The sequence below is a fragment of the Sturnira hondurensis genome, unplaced genomic scaffold (assembly GCF_014824575.4).
Source record: "Sturnira hondurensis isolate 20B ecotype Veracruz unplaced genomic scaffold, ASM1482457v3 Scaffold0022910, whole genome shotgun sequence".
Lineage (NCBI taxonomy): Eukaryota > Metazoa > Chordata > Mammalia > Chiroptera > Phyllostomidae > Sturnira > Sturnira hondurensis.
Genome location: NW_028095541.1, coordinates 11624211 through 11647283, shown reverse-complemented (window position 1 = coordinate 11647283; position 23073 = coordinate 11624211). Strand labels below are relative to the sequence as shown.

Sequence of the window (23073 nt, the reverse complement as noted above, 5' to 3'; positions counted from 1 at the left end):
CAGCCTTTCACTGACATTTGCAGCACTAGAGACTAACACTGTGCGCCTCCCCTCCACCCCATGCCCTCCAGCCAACTCCAATAGGCAGGACGCGGCACTCCCGTTGCCCCCTATCATTTAACCTGTAAATATCTGTAACTACCTAATCGTGTTTCCAGCGGGAACCGACGCGGCACGCAGAGGAACACAGCCTCTCTGGAAGGAAATGCTGTAATTTTGGTGCATGATGGATAAAGTAATTACTATGATTCTCCCAGCAGCACTGCATGACCCGGACGTGTCGTGCCGACGTGGGGAGGGACTCATGTGATACTGACTACAGGGTATCACTAAGATGCCAAATAATTGTTTCTTTGGAGAAATGACCCAATTTTGTGAAGAATAAATGTCTCTCTTCTGGCCTTTTCCTCAATCACGAGAATTCACGCAGGCTCCTCTGAGGGGCTCTTATTGGAGACTGAGGAAGGGGTGGAAGAGAGAAGTCACTGTCAGCCCCGGGGCCCACAAGCTCCTTGAAAGGCTGAGTCAAAGAAATTCAAAAGAGGGGGTATGAATGCATGGAATGTAATTTTGAACTGCCTCAATTTCTACTTGTTTTTTTTAAAGTGGTCATTCTTAGTGATGAGTCAAAACCATATACCCACAGATACACACACATGTGTGCATGGCTTTGATTGTGTTCAGAGATACAAGCCTTGTTTTTAATTTACTTTTAAATGATAGTCACCTTAAAATTTAAGTTAGGTTGACTTTTGGTAAGACTGTTGGCTTCAGAACAGCCTCTCTCTCTCACGTGGCCTTCCCAGGAACCAGAGTAACTAGAGGCAGCGGGGTGCTTGCCCTGCAAAGTCAATTAGCAAAGCTAAACAGAGTGTGATGTCTCTGTTTAGAAGATGTGGGTATGACGATAATAGCGCATCCATCCCACCGCCTGCTGCGTCAGCCTGGCTAATGATAGCCTCCCAGTTAACAGATTAGCCCTAGTGAGATCATGATTTAATGGCTGGTAGCACGTATTTTAAAAATCTTTTCAAGGGTGGTATAAACCAAAGAGTATCAGTTACCTATTTAAATCTCCAAAATGGAGAACAGAGCTGTATTTTTTTTTTTTAGAAGACTGGTTAACAGGCTAGTGAGACCAAATTCCAAGCGCTCTGAAAGGTATTTCTTAAGCTCGTGTCTCAAAACTGTAACTGAGAAACAGAGTGTGTTTACAGGGTCCTGAGTAGGCATGACACTTAACCTTTTCTCCCCCCAAGTTATTTCTACCGGGTTGATGCGCTCTGAGTGGTTTCGTCAGCTCCAAACTCGGAGGCTGAAATCCTGATCCCCAAAGTGATGGCCTGAGGAGGTGGAACCTTTGGGAAGGGATCCAGCTCTGGCCACAGGAGTAGAATCAGCACTCTCACAAAAGAGGCCCCACAGGGCTCCCCCTCCCCCGCCACCAGGGCGGGACACAGCCAGAGTTGGTTGGGACCAGGAAGAGGGTCTGCATCACAACTGGACCATGCTGGCACCTGGACTTGCACCTCCAGCCTCCAGAACCACCAGGAGTGAGATGCTGCTGTGTATAGGTCACCCAGTTCATGGCGCGTCGGTCTGGCCGTCGAGTGTGACAGCGTGAGGATAAAACGTTAATGTGGCACCCACAGAGCACCAAAAACTTCCGCTGGGAAAAGTTAAGAGGTACTATGCTTCCGTCCTAAGTTAAGGTTGTGAAAATCACTTTCGTGCCATTAAATTGTTCATTTTAAAACTTTTCTATAACAATTATGCAAGGAAAGACCAAAAAAGTGACTTCAAGCAGGACAGTGATCAAACTACGCAACAAGTTCCTTTCTGACGCTTTTGCCCATATTCAAGAAGGAAAGATCAACTAATTGTGAGACTATGCAAATGTCCCGCCCCCGACAAAGGGCGCTTTTCCTACTGCCATTACTGCCCCATTTCAGTGTTCTGTAGGGACTAAGAGGATGAGAGAAGGGGGCAGGCTGAGGGTCATAATAGAGTTCATCACAGAAACGGATCCTCGAGAAGTCTGGGGCAGTGAGAGGCACTTGAGGGACAGGGCAAGCACGCCAAGACTTCCTACTGTCCATTGGGATCTCTGCTGCTTTCTGGACAAAACAGGCTGGGCAACCCACCAGCGAACACTGTCCCCCGTTAGCCATTCACTGCTGAGTATAAGAAGTCTCAGGAGAGCGTTTAGCGGACACACAGGTGCATTTCATCAGGGTCATGGACTCCTGGAAGGCTGGCTCCAGAGGAGGTCACAGGTCACTACAGGGGCACCGATGGCCTTGTGAATGGGCAATTGCTCTGTTGTGAGCCTCGCACGGCAGGCTGCTGAGTAGCCCTGGCTCTCCTCCTAAATGCCAAATCATCCCCAGGTGCTGTACCAAAAATGTGTGTGTGTCTTCAAAGCCCCCTCGAAACGGCACTGTCCTGGATTGTGAATCACTGATCCCGGTATGAAGATTTCCCAAAGGCAGTCGGTCCCCTAGTTTATGCCCTCAGGTGTGCCGCTGACAGCCATCACCAGCCCATCACAGCTCTCTTTTCAATCAAGCCTAGATTCCAACTCAAAACTACTGCAAGCCTAAACCCTTACAGCCCCCCTGATCTTACACTGGGAAATGCAATGAAGCCATGAATCAAAGCATCCTTGAAATGTGTCAGCGAGCTTACTGATTTCTAGGGAAAGTCTATAGCCAATATTTTAGGGAAATAAAAAAATTAGAGAGGCAAATAAATCACCTCTCAAGTCTGCTCTTTCTTACAAGTATATTTTCAATTACCGAGATTTACATCATTGCTATAGGCATGAGATTAGAGGAGGAAGAAATGATGTGGAAGACAAAAGAAGTAATAGACACCTTGACTTTGGCTTCCCTTCCCCAGGTCTATAATTTAAAAGTAAAATGACATGTAATATAATTACTCCAGTATATTTATCCCGTGGAAAAACACCTCAGTTGATAAAAGAGAACAACATTTTATTTGAATTGCTAATGTGTATACTTTATTTATTCCTTTCCCGGGGGGGAAAAAAAAACCTCCTATGGGCACATATAGTCCTCATTAAGTCCTCTCACTGAAATTTGGTCAAGTTCATTGCAAAGCACTGAAAAAAGCTAATGCTAAGACATCATGAAAGTTGCCCTGGCCGTGGAAATCTGCGCTGTTAGGCCCAGTCGCTTCTACGGACCACCCACAGTTCTGCCAGCTACCTCCTGATGGGTAGTCTTCTTCTACCAAAAGAAGTTTTCTTTCCTCTAAGACTTTTATATAATTTCAGACTTGTAGGAAAGTGAATCCTTTATAATATGTTAACATTTTACTCCATTTGGTTTGTTTTTATCCTTTTTTCCCTCACGTGTATATTTGTGTGCCTATGTGTAAAAACACACGCACACATGTTTACAGATTGATTTTTATGAACCATTTAGAAGTTGCAGTGCTCCTTCATCTCAACTCCTCACTGTATATTTCCTAAAAATAAGGAATGAGAATATTTTTAAAATTAGATCACACAGCCACAATTCGATTGGTTGTATGCTAGGTCATAATGTGTATAATCCATAAATGGTTCAGGGAATGGTAATACTGATTAACAGTGACCCAGATATAAATAAGTATGGCCGATCTCACTTCCGCTGTAATCAATTTTCTACTTTGCTTTCAAAGGCATTAATACTCTGATGTGTACTAAGTGACCCTTTAATATATCTACTCTCTAGTCTGCTGCCCTTGTTTCAGCAATAATATTCTATGAGATATATTTTCAGTTATTTCTGGTGGGAATTTGTTGGTTATTTTCCAAGTAACACAACTTGGGTGGGTTTGACATCAGGTCTATAACGCTTTATAAAATTATTTAACTGCCTAGTTTGCTTTGTAATAATATTTAACATCAACATTCAGGTCTTCCAAATGCTCTTCTTGGGAAACATGATTTTTTCTGTTAGTCATTGTTGAATTCCATCCTCCAATGGAGCGCTGCAAACCTGAGCGCGCAGAGTCCTGCGAGGGAAGGCGAGTGGTGGGGGGAGCGGCGAGAACAGGCTCTTTGACCCTGCACTTGACGCCCACGGGCACGGACCAGGGCCAGACTGCTCTGGATACTGAGCCTCCTGGGCCCCAGGAGGAAGCACTTCACCTTCACACTTGGATGAAAGCCTCTAATGTCAGGAGGAGCAGCTTATAAAATAAGTAATGACAAAATTGGAGGGGCACGGGGGAGGGGTCCTGGCTAAGAGGTGTGCGGTTTCTCTTTGGGGTGATGGATGTGCAACCCCCGTGAATGTCACTGAAATGGAAGCCTTTGAATGGATGAACTGAATGGTGTACGTTCATATCATTGCACAGGTAAAACTAGGGGTTCTTGACTGATAGCAGATGAAAATATTTTACTGCGTGTGCATTTTCATTAATGAAAATACTAATTCACCAAACATGAGTGCCTACTTGGGGAAGAAGAGAGATGAAGAAGAGACAGTCTGTGCTCGTGGTGCAGTGGGAGCTACTAGACACTAAGGGCAAACACCACAGCACCAGAAAACAGCGAGAGGCCAGCGGAGGCTGGAGGGAGAAGAAACGTGCATGTAAGCAGAACTCACCAGATGGAAGAAGCTAGGAGGGACAAGGTAGGGTTGATTCTAGGAACCCTCTCGTACCTTCCCCACCCAGCCTCCAGGGAAAACGTGTGGGTGCTTAAAATGCAAGGGAAGGAACACATAGAAAGGTGAGGATTAAAAATGCAAGAAGAGAGGTTCCTTAATTGAGGTTGATTCTTGGATGAGGCAGAAAGGGACACAGGGGAATCCCGGCTGGAGGCTGGGTAAAGAGTTCTCCGAGAAAACCAGATAACACAACTGTTGTATGCCCAGGACACTGGTCCACCATTTAGAAAAAATCTTACCTTTAGGAAGTGCAGTTAAAAACTTAGCATCGCTTCTTCTTTTGCAGTTAGCAAGTTGTTCTTTATCTTCAAGAAAGAACTCTTTCTGAAAACTAAAAATTTCTCCATTAATAAAATGTTTCAATTTAAAGCAAGATATGTGATACTTAGTAAAAATACGTAGAGTATAAAAATTATGCTACTGTTATATATAATCAAATATGTGTGTATATAGATTGCAAGAAAAAGTTTTATTTGGGGGAATTGATTGGTAATTTTTTTCATTTACTTACATTTATGTTACAACGATTTTTTTGTACAGCTAAATAACTGCATTCACAGGGGCTGGCGGCATGGCCCAGGGCGGAAAAAACCACCGTTCAGACCGACCGCCTGTTCTAGCGGCACCAGTAGCTGTTTCAGCTCGGATTAATCACTTGACCTCTCTGTGTTACACTTTCTCCCTCAGGAAATCAGCAGCTTGTCTAGGGGATACATGCTTTCCTGATTTGAAATTATATTAAAGTCACAAATGCCTTCCGACAACCAAGAAATAAAAGCATGGTGAAAGGTCTAATGTGTCTGGGAAGAAAAGCAGAAGAAATGAGAGAGGAGGAGAACAAAGGCATTGAGCACCGGCTGTGCACTTTCCTGCTGCGCTGAGCATGTCCCATGTGTTGCCTTAGTTACCTTCCTCAGACGCCATGAGGCAGGAGCCAAGCGCTGCGCTGATAAATGTCTAACAACCGCCTCCCTCCTCTAGTGCACCTCCCCTCCCCCACCCCCAAACCACTTGCTTTGCATCATTAGCTGGTAGTGTGAACTCTTCAGCAGGAGCTGGAAACTGGGAGAGAGGCACGCTGGCTGTGACGGGCACCGCGAGCTGGCCCCAGCACACCCCCGAACTGTTATCCTTGGTTTATAGACTAGGAAACTGCTAAGTGACTTCCCCAAGAACACACATTTGGCCGGAAGACTACGTGAGATACAAATTCAGCACTTTGTACATAGTGGTGCATGCTTGGGGCCCCAAGACCACTGTGCGTACAACTCCGTGGTCTCCTGCAGGAATATGCCCCGAGTGGGGCATGGAGTCGCCTGCCTCGCTGGAAGAAAACCAACCTAGGAAAACAGAAAACTGCTATTCCCCCATGATATGATCACCTCCAGAGAGGTGAACAATTGGCCTGAAAACGCATTCAATGTGAAGCTGACCTTCCCGGTGTACTTCCTCCGACGGTGTTTCTGCCCTGCGGGGCACACCTCACAGAGGCCCAAGACACACTGCGGAGGGTGCTGTGTACATTGTATCAATGGCACACACAGATAATCTATATCCCACATACAGATTAAATGTCGAGGAACTCCCACACACGCCACAGCGTGGCTCACCACCCCATCTTCCTAAGACCAAGCTCGTCAGAAGCCTTGGTTATTGCTGACGAATGCAGTATGACTTACATTCATAAGTAGGAGTGCCACGTATTCATACTATTTATTAAGAAGCCTGGAGAATAAGTAGTGTTTATAAACCACACTCCAGATGGCTTAAAAAGACCCTGCAACATCTGCTTGGATGAGAAACTTAGAGTCAGCACTCACTGCTGCACAGTGAGCTGCTGGGCAGTGAGGGTTCCTCTTAGCGTTCTATCCGGGGGTACGTTTAGCGGAAACGTGCCCTGGTTAAGGAATGACATGCTATTTTGATTGATAAACTATTGTTTAACTATCTTCATACTGTTCTGCACTTTCTTTGGGAAACTAAAATCTCAGGGGAAAAATCTGTATTAAAACAAAATGATGCAATCCCTGAAACATTCAGCTTCTGAAGCCATTGACTTTGGGGTACAATCATTATCTCATATTTTCAAAGATCAATATCTGTATGTTTCTATTCCCCTTCCTTTTCCTGCTTATCAAAAAGCTCAGGAAAGCCACTGATGAAGACTGAGACATCAGCCCAAGTTAAACATTTTGCTGGACCTTTACAGAGGTGAGTTCACAAGTCGGCACCTGACAGCCCCTGGCTCCACAGACACGTACTTTCCTGAAACAAGCTGCAGACAGGGCAGCAGCAGTGGACGGTACAGCCTCCGCAGCTGGTCGGAAACCAGTGGAGAACTGGCGCTGTCAGGAACACCTCTCACGCCTGTCTAACTGGGTTCACTGTAAGTGCACCTCCTCCACCTGAATGCTCTTATCTCCAGCTCTCCTCCTGTCCTGGCTGAGTCCTGTCCTGGCCTGGGCCTCAGGGTAAGGTCACTTCCTCCAGGAAGAGCCCCCTAACCCACTGCCTGGCCCACGGGATCTACATTACACACCTCTGTTTTTCTCTCGCTTTGTATCCTGTTTTCCTATTTGTAGAACCCAGTACAAACCAATACATATAGGCTGAATGAATGAATGAATGAATGACTATAATAAAACGCTTTCAACCCTTGCTACAGCTCACTCTGAGGTATTTCCTGTATACACTTTATATACTGTTGACGTGATGCGGACACAAAGAATTGCAAATATTGAGAATAATTAGAAGGGCATATATTTAAGAACATCAGTTATAAGCTCCCTTCATTCCTCCCTCCCTTCCTTCATTTCCTTCTTTCAGCTTTAGAATGTGTGCCTGGGAAAACGTCTCTCCTAACTATCTTTGTTTACCTTGAACACATGAATGAAAACATTGGTATATATGTAATTCTACTTTTAAGTCTCCATCTTGAAGATAAACTTTTATTACTAGAATCTATGTGGCTGTCTTTATATTTTCTTCTTGCTCCTATCCCCCCCCCCATTCCCACTAAATGATGGATAACTTCTGAGGAAGCAGATGGGCAGACAAAAAGAATGAGGAGAATGGGTAAGAAAGCGTGGCTCTGAATGTCACAAAAGCTCCCACCCAAGCAAGACCCCTCAAGCCTACACGAACCAGGTTTTGAAAAGTCACGCCTCCTCCCTGGAGTTTCTATACCCAAGGGCACAGTCAGCAGTGGAAATGCAGGCAAGACAACCAGTAAAGAACTCTGAGTAAGCTGTGAATGAGTAACCCCTTCTGATCACGTAATAAACATGAAATACACATGCCCAAAAGAGCCCTAACATCACCCTGATCTCACTCTCCTGAGTCGGAGGCACCAGAGCAGCGTGACTGTCAGGCCCACCCCAGACTCCCAGGAGGGCTGACTCCAAGCCCTGAGCCCCAATGCTGAGTCAGGCTCTTCCTCGGCGGTCTTCCCCCCCGTGAGACTGGGTCTCTGCCCCGACAACCTCTGCAGACCTTGGTTGGTTGCCACAGCTCAACCGAAGGGTCCCAAGTTTCCGTAATGAACCTTCTTCCTTATGTAACTAAAGTAAATGCTAGTCTGAATTTTATGAATTTTTATTATTTTAAAAGTGTGAAATATTAAGAGGTACATTTTGCATTTTTTAATCTAGCTCCATCTCCTCTGAAATGGTGCTCACTCTTTCTAATTTTTTAATACATCTACCTCCTTCCTTCGGCTTCCATAACCTGAGACTGCCCCCTGCCTCTGTGACAATCTTTTTAAATGTGTCCCATTAACCTACTTTAATGTCCTGTGGTAGCGACAAAGGGTAATTTCATTAAAGTGAGGGCAGGATATTCTGCTGTTACTACCTTCTACCTCTCACAAAATGTAGGATCTACTCTTACAGTGATTCTTTAGCGCCAGGCTGTGAAAGGCTCCTGCAAGCTGCGATCTGTTCCTGCTCCTACAGAAGATTCCATTACAGGACATAGGAATCCCAACCACACTGGCTCATATTTTCACCTCTGGTCTCTGGTTGACTCAGTTTCTGTGAAGGAGGCAGGTTCTTACATCTCGTCCATTTACACTCAGTACCTTGGCAAGGAGGCCATCACTTCCGCAGGTGTACGTGGAATAATACCCAGCACGTTAGAACAGCTGCGTCCCTCTGAGCTGTTCACCATGGCAGTATCTGACCTTCATACTTTCTGCTTTTCCTATCCTTGAATTAGCAATACCTTCCTGTCTCCCTTCCCATGTACACCCTTTTCTTAGCCACTATCGGAGCTTAGCCAATCTGCTAGGGACACACTGGGAACTAAGTGGCTGTGGTCTGACTGTATTCCCTCGGATTCCTGTGCTGAAACGCTAGCCCCCAAAGGTGATGACATTAGGCAGTGGGTCTTTGGAAGAGATCGGGCCATGAGGGGAGGCCTTCATGAATGGGGTTAGTGCTATGAGGGCTCAGCGAGGCCCCAGACTACTCAGCCGAGGGAGGAGGTTAAGAACTCAGCGTTCTGCAACCACCATTCCAGCGTCCTGGTCTCAGACTCCCAGCCTGCAGAACTTGAGGGGTGAATTTCTGTTATTTATAAGCCACCCGGTGTGTGGGGTTCTGTTAGAGAAGCCTGAATAAAGCAAAACATAAACCTTATATCCTGTTAAAAATGTTGTAAAGATGAGAAATAGGGGAAACTGGGTCAAGCACTAGAAGGGTCAGGTTTCTCAAGTCAAATAAAACAACCTCCCTGGTGACCCTGGCTCATTTCCGCTTTGGTTAACCTGACACTGAAATGTGTGTGAAATTCATTGAGGCTTCTTGCGCTCTCCTGCGTTTGTTCACAAGATCGACTCTGCCACTTCAAACGCAGAGCCGGGCTCAGCCTGACGAGGACAGAAGTCAGACAACTGTTTGTTCCAATGCCACTGAAATGCAAACCGGTTCTGGTAAAAACAAACAAACAAACAAAAAACCTACGTCCCACATAAACATTAGGAACAAGAACATCCGAGTGGAGTTAAGGGTAGACTGGTCTGGGTCTTACCAGCCCAAGGGAGTGTAGGTGGAGATTCACGACTGTGTGTAAGGGATGATAACCTTGCACCTCCACTTGAAAACCCCAAACCTATTAGCGAGAGGGATCTAAGAAGCTCCTGAGATACAGCTACCTCGTTTGCCACAAACTTTAACTTTCACATTGTTTTATACCGATGATGATATACCATGGAGTTTGAGCACATTGCGTAAATCAAATTAGTACCCACAATATTCTGCACCCAAGGGAAATGAGGTGCAGACAGGGTAAGAGAGCAGGCACCAAGTCACGTGGACAGAGGGGTGGATGGGTGAAGGGAGGGAAGGAAGAATGAAGGGAGAGAGGGAAAAGCGGAAGGAAGAAGGAAGGGGAATAGGGAGGAGAAACAAGGTGAAACTCTTTCTTAAAAAATCAAAAGCTCCCTTACTTGATGGACAGGTTACTGAAGGACAGCCCATGCTTAGAGGCAGGTATGAGAAGGAAAAGGTCAGAGTGCTTTGCCAGCGTGCAGTTACAGAGACATCAACATTCTGCTCTGCAAATAGTGTGCAGACATGGTATTAAACGCACGAGCGGAATCTTTGCTGGCTGGAAGCACTATTGCATAAGCTTGCTTCATTTATTTTAACAAATCAACCTCTGGAGAGAAAACATACTGACGAAGACTTAAATGCATAAATTAGACATTTAGGAGATAATTTAAAAAGCTCTTAGAAATCTTCAAAACAAGATTCCTTGAGCAAAGAGCACTTTACCTTGGAACTTTCCTTCGACGTGGGAATCCAACAAAGTTTAAGTTTTTCTTGTTGAAATCTAAGGGGAAAGAAACAATGTAGTACTGAGATAGTTGAACAGTGAGTTTTTTTACAAGGCATGGGAAAGAAAATTCTTCAAACTCCTCTTGAACAGAGAATTTAAGAAAAAGAAAACCATTAATGAATGGTCTTCAGACAAGAATAATGAATAAAAAATTGACACCATCTACGAATCAAATTTGACATTACATATTTATATAGGCAAGATTTTTTGGTTTTCTCCAAGTGAAAGAAAGTGAACATAATCTGTGGGTAAAAAAATCTGTCATAGTTCAATGCTATGATTTAAATACATATAATTACAAGAAAAACTTAAAACAATTAAATATTAAATAACATAGTTATATACTTATATTCAGGGGGAAAAAGTAAAAAAGTTTTGGCCAAGGTAACCAGAAATACTGAGAGTCACCCTGTCTGACCTATTCGAGGTGGTTTTAAAAGGCTGCATGGGGTGGGGGCCCAGTAAGGAGCTGATGAAGAGCAGGGGAGTCCTCAGCTGAGATTTTATTGCCTTCATTAAAACCTCAACAATAACAACACATCAGATAAACCACTTATTTATTTCTGAAGACAAAGTAGATGTCGTGTAAAGCCAGCTGGGAACAATCCCATACAGCGAAGACACACATACGAGTGAACCAGTTGATCAAAACCAGGTGCAGACAAATTTATAACCAGTCTAATGGCAAGTCATCTGTTTTACAGCTTTTGGCACAGCGACCCCTTGTCCACCAAGGAAACCACAAGTGACCACTTACAGAAACCTTCCCCTGTGGAAATGCCTTTCCCTGGGTACTATTTGGGGTCAGCAGCCCAAGGAAAAGGAGGTAAAAGCATACCACATGCCGACATGTCACTGTCCATCAGCGAACACCGGGATCCTGGAACCCGGAAAGTCTGACCGGCCAGAGGAACATCGTAAAACGCAAAGTGCACTGCCAACTAAACATCCAGACTTTCCTCCTAATTGCACAAATGCCTTCTCACGTAGCTTTTGAAAAGAGAATTCAGCTCAAAAGCTATCAAATCTTATAGAAGAAAATTCCTGAACCTGAGGCCTGAACTGTTCCAATCACTTCCTAATAGTGCATCTGTGCTAGAAAATAGGCTTGCACACAGTGGCTGGATTTCAAATGGGACACTCAGAATCACCTCAGCCTTTCACTGCTGTTCAGTCAGGGAGCTGAGTCTGTGATACCACTTCAGCGGTTAAATTGAGAGCATAAATTTTCCTCTGTGCTGGAAAGGAAGCCACTAAAAAGACAACATTTAGTTCCAAACTGTTTCACATGAAGATTTAATAAAAAGACACTCACCCATGCCTACTGGAAATAATTTAATATATAGCATTTGGTTTAGAAAAATATTTTAGTTTAAGTTCAGAACTTGATCCAAAGTTTGGGCGTTCCAATTGAATTGGCATTTTTTCTTCTTCATAAAGGCTTCAGTGGTTTAGTAATATCTTTCGGTTATAACAGAAAAAGAAATCACATTTTTCAGCAATCCCAAGATAAGCTCATTTATAAACTTAATTAGATATTTAAAATGTCCTTTGAGAAAACCTAATAACTAACTGGATGCAGAAGAATGCAAGGTAACACAGGGCTCTAGCCGTTCATTACGGTATAAAATATACTCAGAAGTGCGTTTCGATTTCTCTTGCCTTACCTTGTTTCTCAGAGAACTTGAAAGCCCCCAGGTAGCTGGAGAACCCTGAGCTTCTGATCATGATCTCACACACACACACACACACACACACACACACACACACACACACAGAGGCAGTTCAGTAACAGAGCCCGTTCTGCAGCTAATTCACAGCCAGCCACAGCTCTCTCAGCCACTCTAAGCAGCACTGGGATGAGATTTCCCCCAGCGCACGGCTGGAGCAATCAGGCACTCGTGTCCTTCAGAGTATATATAGTAAAAGCCGAGCAAGAGGCTGCAGGCGGGAAGAGCTTGAAGCCTGTAATCCGGCTGCAAGTGGACTTAGGCCTATGGATGCTGGGCCAGACTGGCTCTGCGATGGGGCGATGGGGCTGCCACGCCACCGCGGTGGCCGAAGCACAGTGCGGGCTTCAGCTCAGCAGACAGCACTGCGCCCTAGCCATCACTGGAGGAGTCAAACAACTCCTCCGTTTCCTAAAAATAAATAAACAGGCAAAAAAACCCAACATATAGAACCTCTTGATGTTCTGGGAGCAACGGAGGCTGCCTAACTATCCCCAGGCTGCTCTGAGTCCACTTTCCTAGGTTAAATGAAATATTTTACCTAACAGGGAGCCAGCCAAACCCCATAGCTAAGATTTATGAGCAACATGCGAGTGAAATTGTGGGAAAAGAAAAAGCAGATATTGCTTGAGGTTTAACAATTTTAATTTAAGACAGAAGCTCTTACATTAAGCGTTATGTACTTGACTGCCCCCTGTTTATATTATCATCTCTTAAAAATACTTCATTTTCTTAGAGCAGGTTCAGGTTGACTATGAAATGGAGGGGAAGGCATAGGGATCTCCCGTATGAGCCCCCGATGCCCACATGCAGAGCATCCCCCACGATCAACGTCACTCACCAGAGTGGTACATGGTTTGCCAAGGATGAACCCACCTTGATACACCCATAGCCCAACTGACCTCAGAGCTCCCCCTTGGTGTTGTACTTTCTATGGGTTTGGACAAATGGATAATGACATGTACCCACCCTTAGAATATCATACAGGCTATTTTCATTACCCTAAGAATCCTGTGTTTTCTGCTTTCAGCTAACTACCCTCTGCCAGCAACCACTGACCTTGTTATGACTCCGTAGTTTTGACTTTCCCAGAATACCATACAGCCAGAATCGTTCAGTATGGAGCCTTTTCAGATTGTTTTTTTTCACTTAGTAATGCATATTTAAGATTCCTCCATGTCTTTTCATGGCTCGATAGCTCATTTCTTTTTGGCACTGAATAATAGTGCATTGTCTGGATGCGCCACAGTTTTATTTATCCACTCACCAACTGACGGGCATCTCGGTTGCTTCCAGGTTTTGGCAATCATAAATAAAGCTGCTATAAATATTGATACACAGGTGTTTCTGTAGCCATATGTTTTCAACTTATTTGGGTATTAAGGAGCGTGACTGCCGGATGGTAGAAGAGAGCATGTTTAATTTTGTAAGAAGCTGCCAAACAGTCTTCCAAAGTAGCTGTACTATTTTGTGTCCCCACCAGCAGTGAGTGAGAGTTCTATTGCTCCACACCCTTGCCAACACTTGGTGATATCAGTGTTCTGGATTTTTGCCATTCTTATAAGTGTGTAGCAGTATCTCACTCTGGTTTTAATTTGCATTCCCCCTATGACAAATAATATGGAGCATCTTTTCATGTGCTTATTTGTCATCTGTGTATCTTCTTTGGTGAGGTGTCTGTTCAGGCCTTTGGCCCATTTGTATTGGGATGTTTGTTTTCTTTCTGTTGGGTTTTAAGAGTTTTTTGTATATGCTAAATAACGGCCCCCTAACAGACGTGTCTTTCTGCAAATGTTTTCCCCAGTCTGTGGCTTTTCTAATTCTCTTGACATTGTCCTTCACAGAACAGAATTTATCAATTACTTCTTGATAAATTGATATCAAGAAGTTCAATTATCAATTGAAGTTGATAGTTCAACTAATGAAGTTCAGCTTATCAATTACTTCTTTCACGAGTCACGACTTTGGTGTTGTACCTAAAAAGTTACAGCCAAATTCAAGGTCCTCTGGGTTTTCTTCTATGTCATCGCTAGGACTTTAGCATTTTTGTGTTTTACGTTTAGGTATGTGCTCCAACTTGAGTTTAATTTTTGTGAAAGGTCGGAGGCCTGGTCTAGTTTAATTTCTCTGCATATGGATGTCCAGTTATCCCAGCACCATCTGCTGAAGAGACTGCCTTGACTCCACTCTGTTACTCGGGGGTTTCTGCCCTGGAGAGCATGGCTCCCTCTATGGGCTTGAACGTCTCTCCGCTCTGGGGGCAGGAGTTTGCCCTGCGGCCTCTCCTCCCTCTGGACTCAAGAAGCATTGCTGATTTTTCAGTCTGTTCAGCTTTTTACGTGTTGTTAGGAGGGAGCAGTGACTTCCAAGCTCCTTCCACACAGAACCAGGAACCCTGGAGCCCCTGACCCATTTATTTGTAACTGTGATCTGTAGCTGGTGGGCCCAAGCAGTGATAATGCAATCCTAAGAAAAATATGCAATAATCAGACACTGACTCTTTTCCTAATAAAAGGAATGTTTAAGAGAAACTAGAAAAATCATCTCACTAACAAGATGAGGCAACACAGAACTGGAGAAGTAACCAGTTCATGGGAAGTCACTGGGTTAGTGATGCAATTGTGGGATCCTGGGCAGGAGAGATCAAAACATGATTTGCCCTGACTCACAGCTCCCCCCACCCCAGGAAACAGGGACCCTGAGTATGTCCGTCTTTGTATCTCTAGTTGGAGCACAGCAGGCCAACAGTGTGTGCTGAATGACCGTATAAAACAACAGGATAATCTTCTCTGAATGCTAGAGATCATACTATTATACAAAATGATTTGCATGGATTTTGTACCCTACTTTCAAACCATGTTCACTTGAATTGATTTCCAGTACCTGGCTCAAAACACAGACTGTAAAGACTGGGTGAATGAGAGAATGAACGAATCGAGTAAGCGGACAGGCAATGGAATCACCTTTATTCTTCCTCATTCTGGGATCCCACCTCATCCTCGGCCAATCCCTTTAGCTTAGTTTAGTTTTTTTTTTTAATAAGCCAATTCTATTTCTTCAATAGGAGGCACAATGGAAAAGTATTACCATTCTTTCTTTAACTTGAGACTCTTAATAAAGTCCAGTCTTTCCTGAAATATGAAGCGATAACACGGAACATAAATCCTGGTGTGTGGGAGAAATGGAGAGAAAACGTTAGATTCGCCAGGAACACAATGGGGCGGGAGAAAGAGGGAGGATAACCCTGCAGTTCAACCGTGAACAACGTCGATAGGAGTCCGAGTAAGAGGGGTCACCTCCTGAATTGCCAACGTCAAAAGCTAAGAGGTTAGATGACACAGGATCAAGGTGTCACACCCCCAGGGACTTGCAGTGCACTCGCTGCACAGCTGGGGCTCAGGAGGACACAGAGGCGACACCGAGAAGCCAATCCTGCCAGTGGCTCCGGCTGACAACACACGCGCATCTCCCGCACAAGAGCAGGTGTGCTCTGAGGGTCGCTCTCATGGCGGAGCCAGTGGAAACAAAGCGTAGGAACAGGGGAACAGCCTGGTGCCCCGACTGGCAAGTAGCCATTGTCCGCCACAGCCGCTGTGCTGAGGAAAGAGCAGGGCCAGCCCAGACCCTCACTCACCCTCCAGCCTGGGCACCAGGGAAGTGCTCTGGGCACTGAACTCACTGAGTCCTCACAAAGCCTGCGGGAAAGCCTAACAGTACCCCCACATGCAGCTGAGAAGACTGGGCTACGGTGTGAGCCAGGGTAAACGCTCAAGCCTGGGGTGACCACTTAAAATGCGTTTCTAAAGGCAGCACCACCTTCCCCTGAACAACCCAAAGAAAATCAAAGATGCAAATGTGCAGGGGAGTCCGCCATTCACCGAGGGAAAGGACATGGAAGCATTCTGAGTGGAGAGCATTATCTACTCCACACCTGCATCTCCACGACGAGGGGACACGTGAGTGACGGGGTGCGTAGCACAGCCCTGCTGAGGCCTGTGTGGTGTCAGCTTGTGTCTCCTTACTGTCCTCCCTGAATGTCCCCTGAGGCTCTCCCGGACTACAGGAGAATGGGCTGACATGGAAGTGGGAAATACCGGTGGTGTGAAATTATGACTAACACTTGTCTGAATACTGCTCCAAGCTGTTGGTTCATTTCTAAAATTAAGAAGAGCCATGGAATGATTTTAATGAAATCTGCAGCAAGCTACTAAAGATGATGGATGTCTGGGCTGAAATTCCAAAGTGAATGATATAGTTTTACGGCCCAGTAAAGAAGTATTTTGTATGCTAGAAGCAGCTGTAAGTGGTATTCTCATTTTCTTTGACAGATTTTACTTGTGCAGACTCTTAATCTGGGCCAGAGTTGCCCGACATGAGGTAATCCCGCCAGTGGGGATCCCACTGAGTCCTCTCTCACTTTCCTTTTATCACAAACTCATTACTTAGACAGTCCAAATTCCTGCTTTCAGTGCAATTCTCTCCTGTGTGCACTGTGAAATGCTTTGTGAGTTCTGGGGAGTGGTAATCTCTAGGACAAGTCTGCAAGTAAAGTTTTGCGCTGCATCACTACGTAAGGTAATCTGAAACAGGCCATGTGTGTGGAGACGAAAAGGCGAAGCTGCTTTCTGTGAGGAAGATGACGCTCACATCTTGGTCTTTATCAGATGTGCTGACAGAGCCAGGCCCACCGCGGTCCAAAATCATTTTTAAAGAAAAGGCTCATCCTAGCTCCTAAAGACTTATTATTTATTATCTTTAAAATACATGTTCAAACAAGCAATGTCAAAGATTGTACTGAAAATGACCTCTAATCATTTTAACTTCTGGGCAATTTTGAATCTACACCTAATGTTTCCTGGGGAGAATAAGCCAGCTAGTTGAGAGGAAGAGAGGCTGGTCAGCTGCTTATCAGAACAAGAAAAAAAAGACAAAGGTTAACTTTTTGTTCAAAATCTACATGGAAATACACAGACCATGGAGTACTATTCAGCCTTTAAAAGGAATGAAATTCTGATACACGCAACTGCCCAATATACACCGGGCCCTTCAACAATGACCTGACAAGTCAGTGTACACCCAGGTGGGGCTTTATAAGCCCTGGAGCCGAATCCTCGGGCACCAGGTACAGAGCGCTGCATCCTCTCAGCTGCCCGGCCCCAAGGCCCCTCCGAGGGGACCCCATCAGTGGGAAGGGCCGATGCAGTACAGCTATCCAGGGAGGGCTGAGAAGGCTCCTGCCAACTGCAATCATTCTGTACTTGCTATTTGATGGTTTCCACATGAACTGAAAGCTAGGAAATACTGAATCATCAGATACGAGGATTTTTATGAGTCTAAAAATCCAGATGGCAGACAAGTAACTATATGAAATGGCTGTTGATACCTGATAGCTGTTCTAGAGTTATACTTGGATGACTTGAAGGAAAGAGCTTTGAATAATATCATTTGTGGGCTTCCTTCTCCTCAGAAGGGCATCTTAATAAAAACAACAATGGCAACTTCAGCAACAGTAACAATGTGAAAACCCAGGAAAAGTTCAGCATCTCGCCATTCCCAAAGCCTCTGATGTTTCCATGAGGTCACGACGTTAACTGGTGCCCAAGACCTGCCTAGAGTCTCCGAACAGGCTCCCGATGGGTTTGCTGACTGATCAAAGAGGGCAGAGGAAGGCCAGTGAGATCTGATGTGTTCACGCCAGCTTTTAGAACGGACAATAATCACCAAAAAAGCAGCTTGTGTGCTCACGGAGTGGCTGGCATGGGGAAGTTACAGCAAGGAAGTCAAAGTCAAGCAGTTATTCTGCTTGTTGAAATGATTAAAAGTATGTTAGTACTTAGATGCAAATTTAATATGTGGTATAAGGTCAATGATATCAAACTCTGTGCCCCTCAAAGTCCCATGGGGTGCATGTTAAAAATGAAGGTGATTGTGAAATGCTCTTCGGTTCAAAAACCACTCGTATAGCCATCCATGGACTATGTCCACAAGGACGCAGGAAGCCCGAATCAAGCAGATGAGCTTGGTAAAGGGAGCTTTCTCGGCGAAGGTGGCCGCAGAGCCTGGCTTTGGACTGAGAGGACAGGGTCGGACATGACAGGAGGAAGAGGTGCCATAGGCATGAGAGCTGGAATAAAGACAGTGCTTAAAGGAGACAGGAGATGGGCCACAGTCAGAAGGAATTGGGAGGGAACCCGGACAGCCCTTTCCGTGGTAGGAAGAAGGCAAGGGGGAGTCTCCCCAAAGGAGGGGATCCACCTGCCTAAAAGAAACACTGAGGCCATCTCTGAAGCCCAAGTGGAAAAAGAAAGCTTCTCTTCCCACCCTGAGGCCAAGATGTGATACAGCGTCGCTCTGCGGCCCTGTGACAGGAGAGAATACTTCCTCGGGAACGTGGGTGCACTAGCCCAGGCATTTCCTAATAGGTGGCCTGCATGTCTCCTACTCAGGACTATAGACAGTGGAACGAAAAGCTTACAAAAGCCAACTTTTTTTTTGTAATAAAGAAACTCATTACTGTGATCCCTTATCCTGGTCCGTGGCTGGCACAGAGCTGGTGGGCTTTGGTCCCCATTATCAGATGGGACGAGCCAGCGCTCATGTCACAGCCACTTGAAGCAGTGAAACAGACTGACTGCCAAGGATGTTAGGTACGGGGGATTCAGTGTTGGGAGGAGATGTAAATTGGAGGCTGATGTCTTTCGTTATTGGCATAATGTTCATAGATACTCAGCTGTCTACTAAAAGCCACTATGCAAAAGACAAATGTCATAGATCTTGCCCCTCCCCTCCCCTGGCCCCCACCTGCCCCATCTCCTGCAGTGTACAGTCACCCCATCTCCAGATCGTACCCCTGCCACTCACACAGGATTCGCTGAGCAGCTACTGCAGGTGAGACACCAGACGTCAGTATTCTGGAGGAGTTTCTGCCCTCGGTGATGCCACAGTCTAGGCAAGAAGATCACCTAATGCATTAAGGACGGAGTTTTGTGCATAGTACCGAGGCCTGTTTCCATCTTGTTGTCACTGGCTCTTTTGAGGTTTCCTTACTCTTCCTTTTTGCCTATCAAACACATGTATTCACCTTCCTCATAGAACATACATCCTTCCTGGGTAAAATGAGATACAGTTCCCTTGCGTTGCAGACCAAGCAAGAGCACAGCAGACTGAAACACACATTGCAAAAACTTCCTTCCTAAAAGAGAGAACATTTCACTCTTCCTTCCTCCTCTGACCTTCAAAACACCTGATGCTAAGAGCAGAGGCATTTTAACCATGATAGTGCATGCAAATGAGTATGAGGACTATTGTGTCCTAGACAAATGTGAATCATCGAATGACTTTCAAATCAATTCCCATTGATTTGAAATGAAATATTTATTATTGCTTCATTGCAACTACTCGCTTACTGAAGTAATTAATGAAATAATCCCCCTCACTGGTGTGGCTCAGTGGACTGAGCACCAGACTTGGAACTGAAAGGTCATTGGTTCGATTCCCAGTCAGAGCACAGGCCTGGGTTGCACCTGGTCGCTGGTTGAGGGCGTGCAAGAGGCAACCAACTGCTGTTTCTCCCTCACATCAATGTTTCTCTCCCTCTCTTTCTCCCTTCCCCTCTCTCTGAAAAGAAGTAAATAAAATCTTAAAAAAAAGAATCAAACACCACCAATTAAAACAGTATTGTCCACTTGACTCAGTGACTAAGGAATTTTCCTCCTCTCAGAAGAGGCAAAAGTTATCTTAACTTTCCAAAAACTATGACTGTTCCTCAAAATCAAATAATCTTTTGTCATTAAAGCTACAGACATATTTAAAAATTAAATCAGAAAATTTGATTGCCTATCTGTTAGAATTCTAACTTCCTCATTCAAGATAATGAGGATGTGAAAAAATTCAAGTAAGAGACTCGGAAATTACAATGCAGTAGATTCTGGTGGCTTCGAATTCAGGGAGTCACAGTTTCTGCTCCAACAAGAAGCCCCTCTCAGCTCCTGGCGTCTGCGATGCACAAAGAGCATGTACTCACTACAGAGGCTTCTCTCTGCTCCTTCTTGTCCGGGACACACAGCTAATCTTTTCTCTTTCACATCTGAAATGCAGTCACTTTCCCCCTGAACAGAACAAGCTTTGCATTGAGTTTCAGGGGTCTTGCAAAGTCCCAGTGGCACCCAGCCCCAAGGTGACAAGTTCTTTTCCCAGGTCGCAAGTTCATGTGATAAGAACAAATAAGTCAAAGGCATAGTCCATACCCTGGGGAGCGAAGTGCCCCAAAGAGATGGCAAAAGATTTTTAAAATGTGGGGGTGGGGTGGGGTGGGAAGGATTTCTTTACCAGAAAACCAAAAGTGAATTTATCCCTTCTTTCAATGAAAAAAGCAGAGAAAGGGCAATTAAAAGAAGATAGATAATAAGGTCAAAACAGACACCTAGCCCCCTGCCCCTCAGATGCCCTCTCCCACGGCCGCAGGTCCAGGACACATGGCAGTGGGAGCCATCCCTGCTCACAGAAAGAGCAGGGGGGCTTTGTTTGCTAGGGCAGGGCTCCTGGAGGGAGAAGAGAACCTATCACATGTGGTGACGGGCACTGAGAAGGAGCTGCCTTGCATGTCTTTCTGCCTGGGAGGCTGTCCAATGACCGCACCAGGTGCATGAATATTCAGCTGAAAAAGAAACCAGTGTGCGCTCACCTGCCACATGACCAACTCCGGCCCCTCCTCCCTTGTGGATCTGTCTCACCTCCAGGTTTGGTTTGTGAGCCACAACTTACTTCAGCAACTGGAGCGTATCGGAAGGACAACTTCAGTATAGAGACGTTCCCAGTCCCTAGCTAGGTCTCAAGTTCTGGGGCAAACTCAAAGAGTAAAGATGGGTTCAGCCTAAAAGCATGCAGATTTTCCCTTGGACATTTAACTGTGGCTATTAACCACCAACACACATTAAATCTCTTTTTTTTTTGCATCTTGATGATCACATTTATTGGAATGGTTGGAAAAAATAAAAATGCCATTTAGCGTAAGAATTTGTGAGTTATGTGCAAATCAACTAATTTCATGTGTAGAGGAATCCTTGGTTGTTGCTCAACATCAAAACATACATAGTTTTCTCTTTTGAATATTTTCTACATTATAGACACAACCATACAAGTAGGACAAATTAGGAAATTTGTCCTAATTTCCATACAGGACTAATTCTTTGTTCCAGCCAACTCCTGATGGAGGGCAACCAGCACAACACCATCTCCCTGGGCAAAGGGCATCAGAATATTCCGCTTTGTTGACTTATATACCTCTTCACATGTTTCTTCATCAATTTCTACAGTAGTCACAGTTCCTTCCACATCTCCCAGTCCCGTGTTTAAAGGTTGGTCCTGGGCACGTAATCTACCTCGAAGCTCTCTGTCATTTCTCACTGTCACATAAATTCATTCACCCAGTCTGGGCCTGCTAAGATCCCGGGCTCTTTTGTGGTGTGGGCAATCTGTTGCTGCTCCACCTCATGTGCCATCTTTCCTCGTTAGATCTATTATTTTAAGAGAACAAAGAGGCTGGCAAGAGAATGTAATGAATGCCTTTTTTGGATGAGAAATTTACAATGGAGAGACCAATTAAGAGAGTTCAGTCAGTCTATCCCTACATTTTATAGAGAGCAATGGAAGGGACTTGCCCAAGGTCACTTAGCACATGGGCCATACCAGGGTCCCTGGCTCCTAGGACTCTGCCTGCTATTTCCTCTGTGCCCCACGCATGCCTCGGAACCATAAAGATTTTACAGTGAAACACAAACAAGATTTTAAGAGTCTCCAAAATAGCTTGGATTAGAAGGAAAACCATTAACCATCTCCTGATGGAGTCCACACTACATAGAATAAGCCCTGACACAGGGTGTGACCAAACAAGCTACCCAGTAGGCACAGCCCTAGAACATGAGATATGTCACTTGGTCCTTGGGGAAGTCGCCTCCCATTTTCCATTCACACTGTGGAGAGTGCATACACCTGCCACTACAGTGCACTAGGATTAATTGAGCAGTACCAGGCCATGTCTCCAGGGTTCGGGCCCCTGGGCTCCTTATAAGATGCAAGCCCACTGCCACGGCTCTGCGGGGCTGTCCCCAGACACTAGCCTTCTCCACCTGCCTAATAAGGCAATGTGCAAGTTGACTGGCTGGCTTATAGGTCACCCACTGTTTACTGCACAGACAGGGCTGGCAGGCAAAGCTCGGCCTAACTTTTGGCAGACAAAGGGTTACCCCTTGCCAAAAACTCTTAAAAGGTGGCACTGTTACTCTATTTACATAATAATAAACTCAGCAGAGGAGTATGCCAGGCTTGAGACCTAGGGTCCTCTTACAGGGTTAAAGGAACAGAACTTCATCTGTGGCCTGCAGGGTGCTGAGCAGTAGAAGGGGAACCTTGCCCCTGCCTCCCCAGGCCCTGCCTCCCCCAGCCCCTTCCTCAGCCCCTTCCCAAGTCCCAGGGGCTGAGAACTCAGTCAGTCTTGGGAGTTGTTTATTTAGCATGCATCCTGACTAGCCAGGCACCCCCACTTCAAAAATAGCCACCGACTGTCTCCAAATAGATTGCATGTCCCGGGTCCTTAAAAGGGAGTCACTGGGTCAGGTGTGGAAACAACCCTGAGCACTCCAGAGAGTAAGTGTGTGTCAGGGAAAAATAAACTGTATTTTCAAATAAAAAAGGCTGAGCTGTTGGCCAAACCATGCCTGAACAGTGTGGCGAGCAGGACTGCGGGAAGACGGCATCACGGCAAATGCAAACACCCATTATTTTTGGTTCTGTTGAGGTCTGGGCTTGGAGTCTCCCTGCCTCGC

General features: G+C 45.3%; 1 protein-coding gene and 1 pseudogene across 8 annotated transcripts in view; both read right to left on the bottom strand.

Moving 5' to 3' along the window:
- SVIL (supervillin) overlaps window positions 1-23073 on the bottom strand; it is a 155392-nt gene that overhangs the window by 83969 nt on the left and 48350 nt on the right. For 5 of the 8 annotated variants that reach the window (XM_037037050.1, XM_037037052.1, XM_037037055.1 and 2 more), the window contains exon 1: window positions 4922-4953. Coding sequence is in view for 1 of the 8 variants with exons in the window: in XM_037037049.1 (XP_036892944.1) it covers window positions 4922-5013; window positions 10457-10514; window positions 12188-12248 (211 nt within the window). In the remaining 7 variants the exon portion in view is untranslated. Of the gene's footprint in view, window positions 1-4921; window positions 5014-10456; window positions 10515-12187; window positions 12249-23073 lie in introns of those variants that run through there. The other 3 variants (XM_037037053.1, XM_037037054.1, XM_037037049.1) reach the window with 2 other exon arrangements.
- Window positions 21355-21879, bottom strand: LOC118980418 (U6 snRNA-associated Sm-like protein LSm3; annotated as a pseudogene).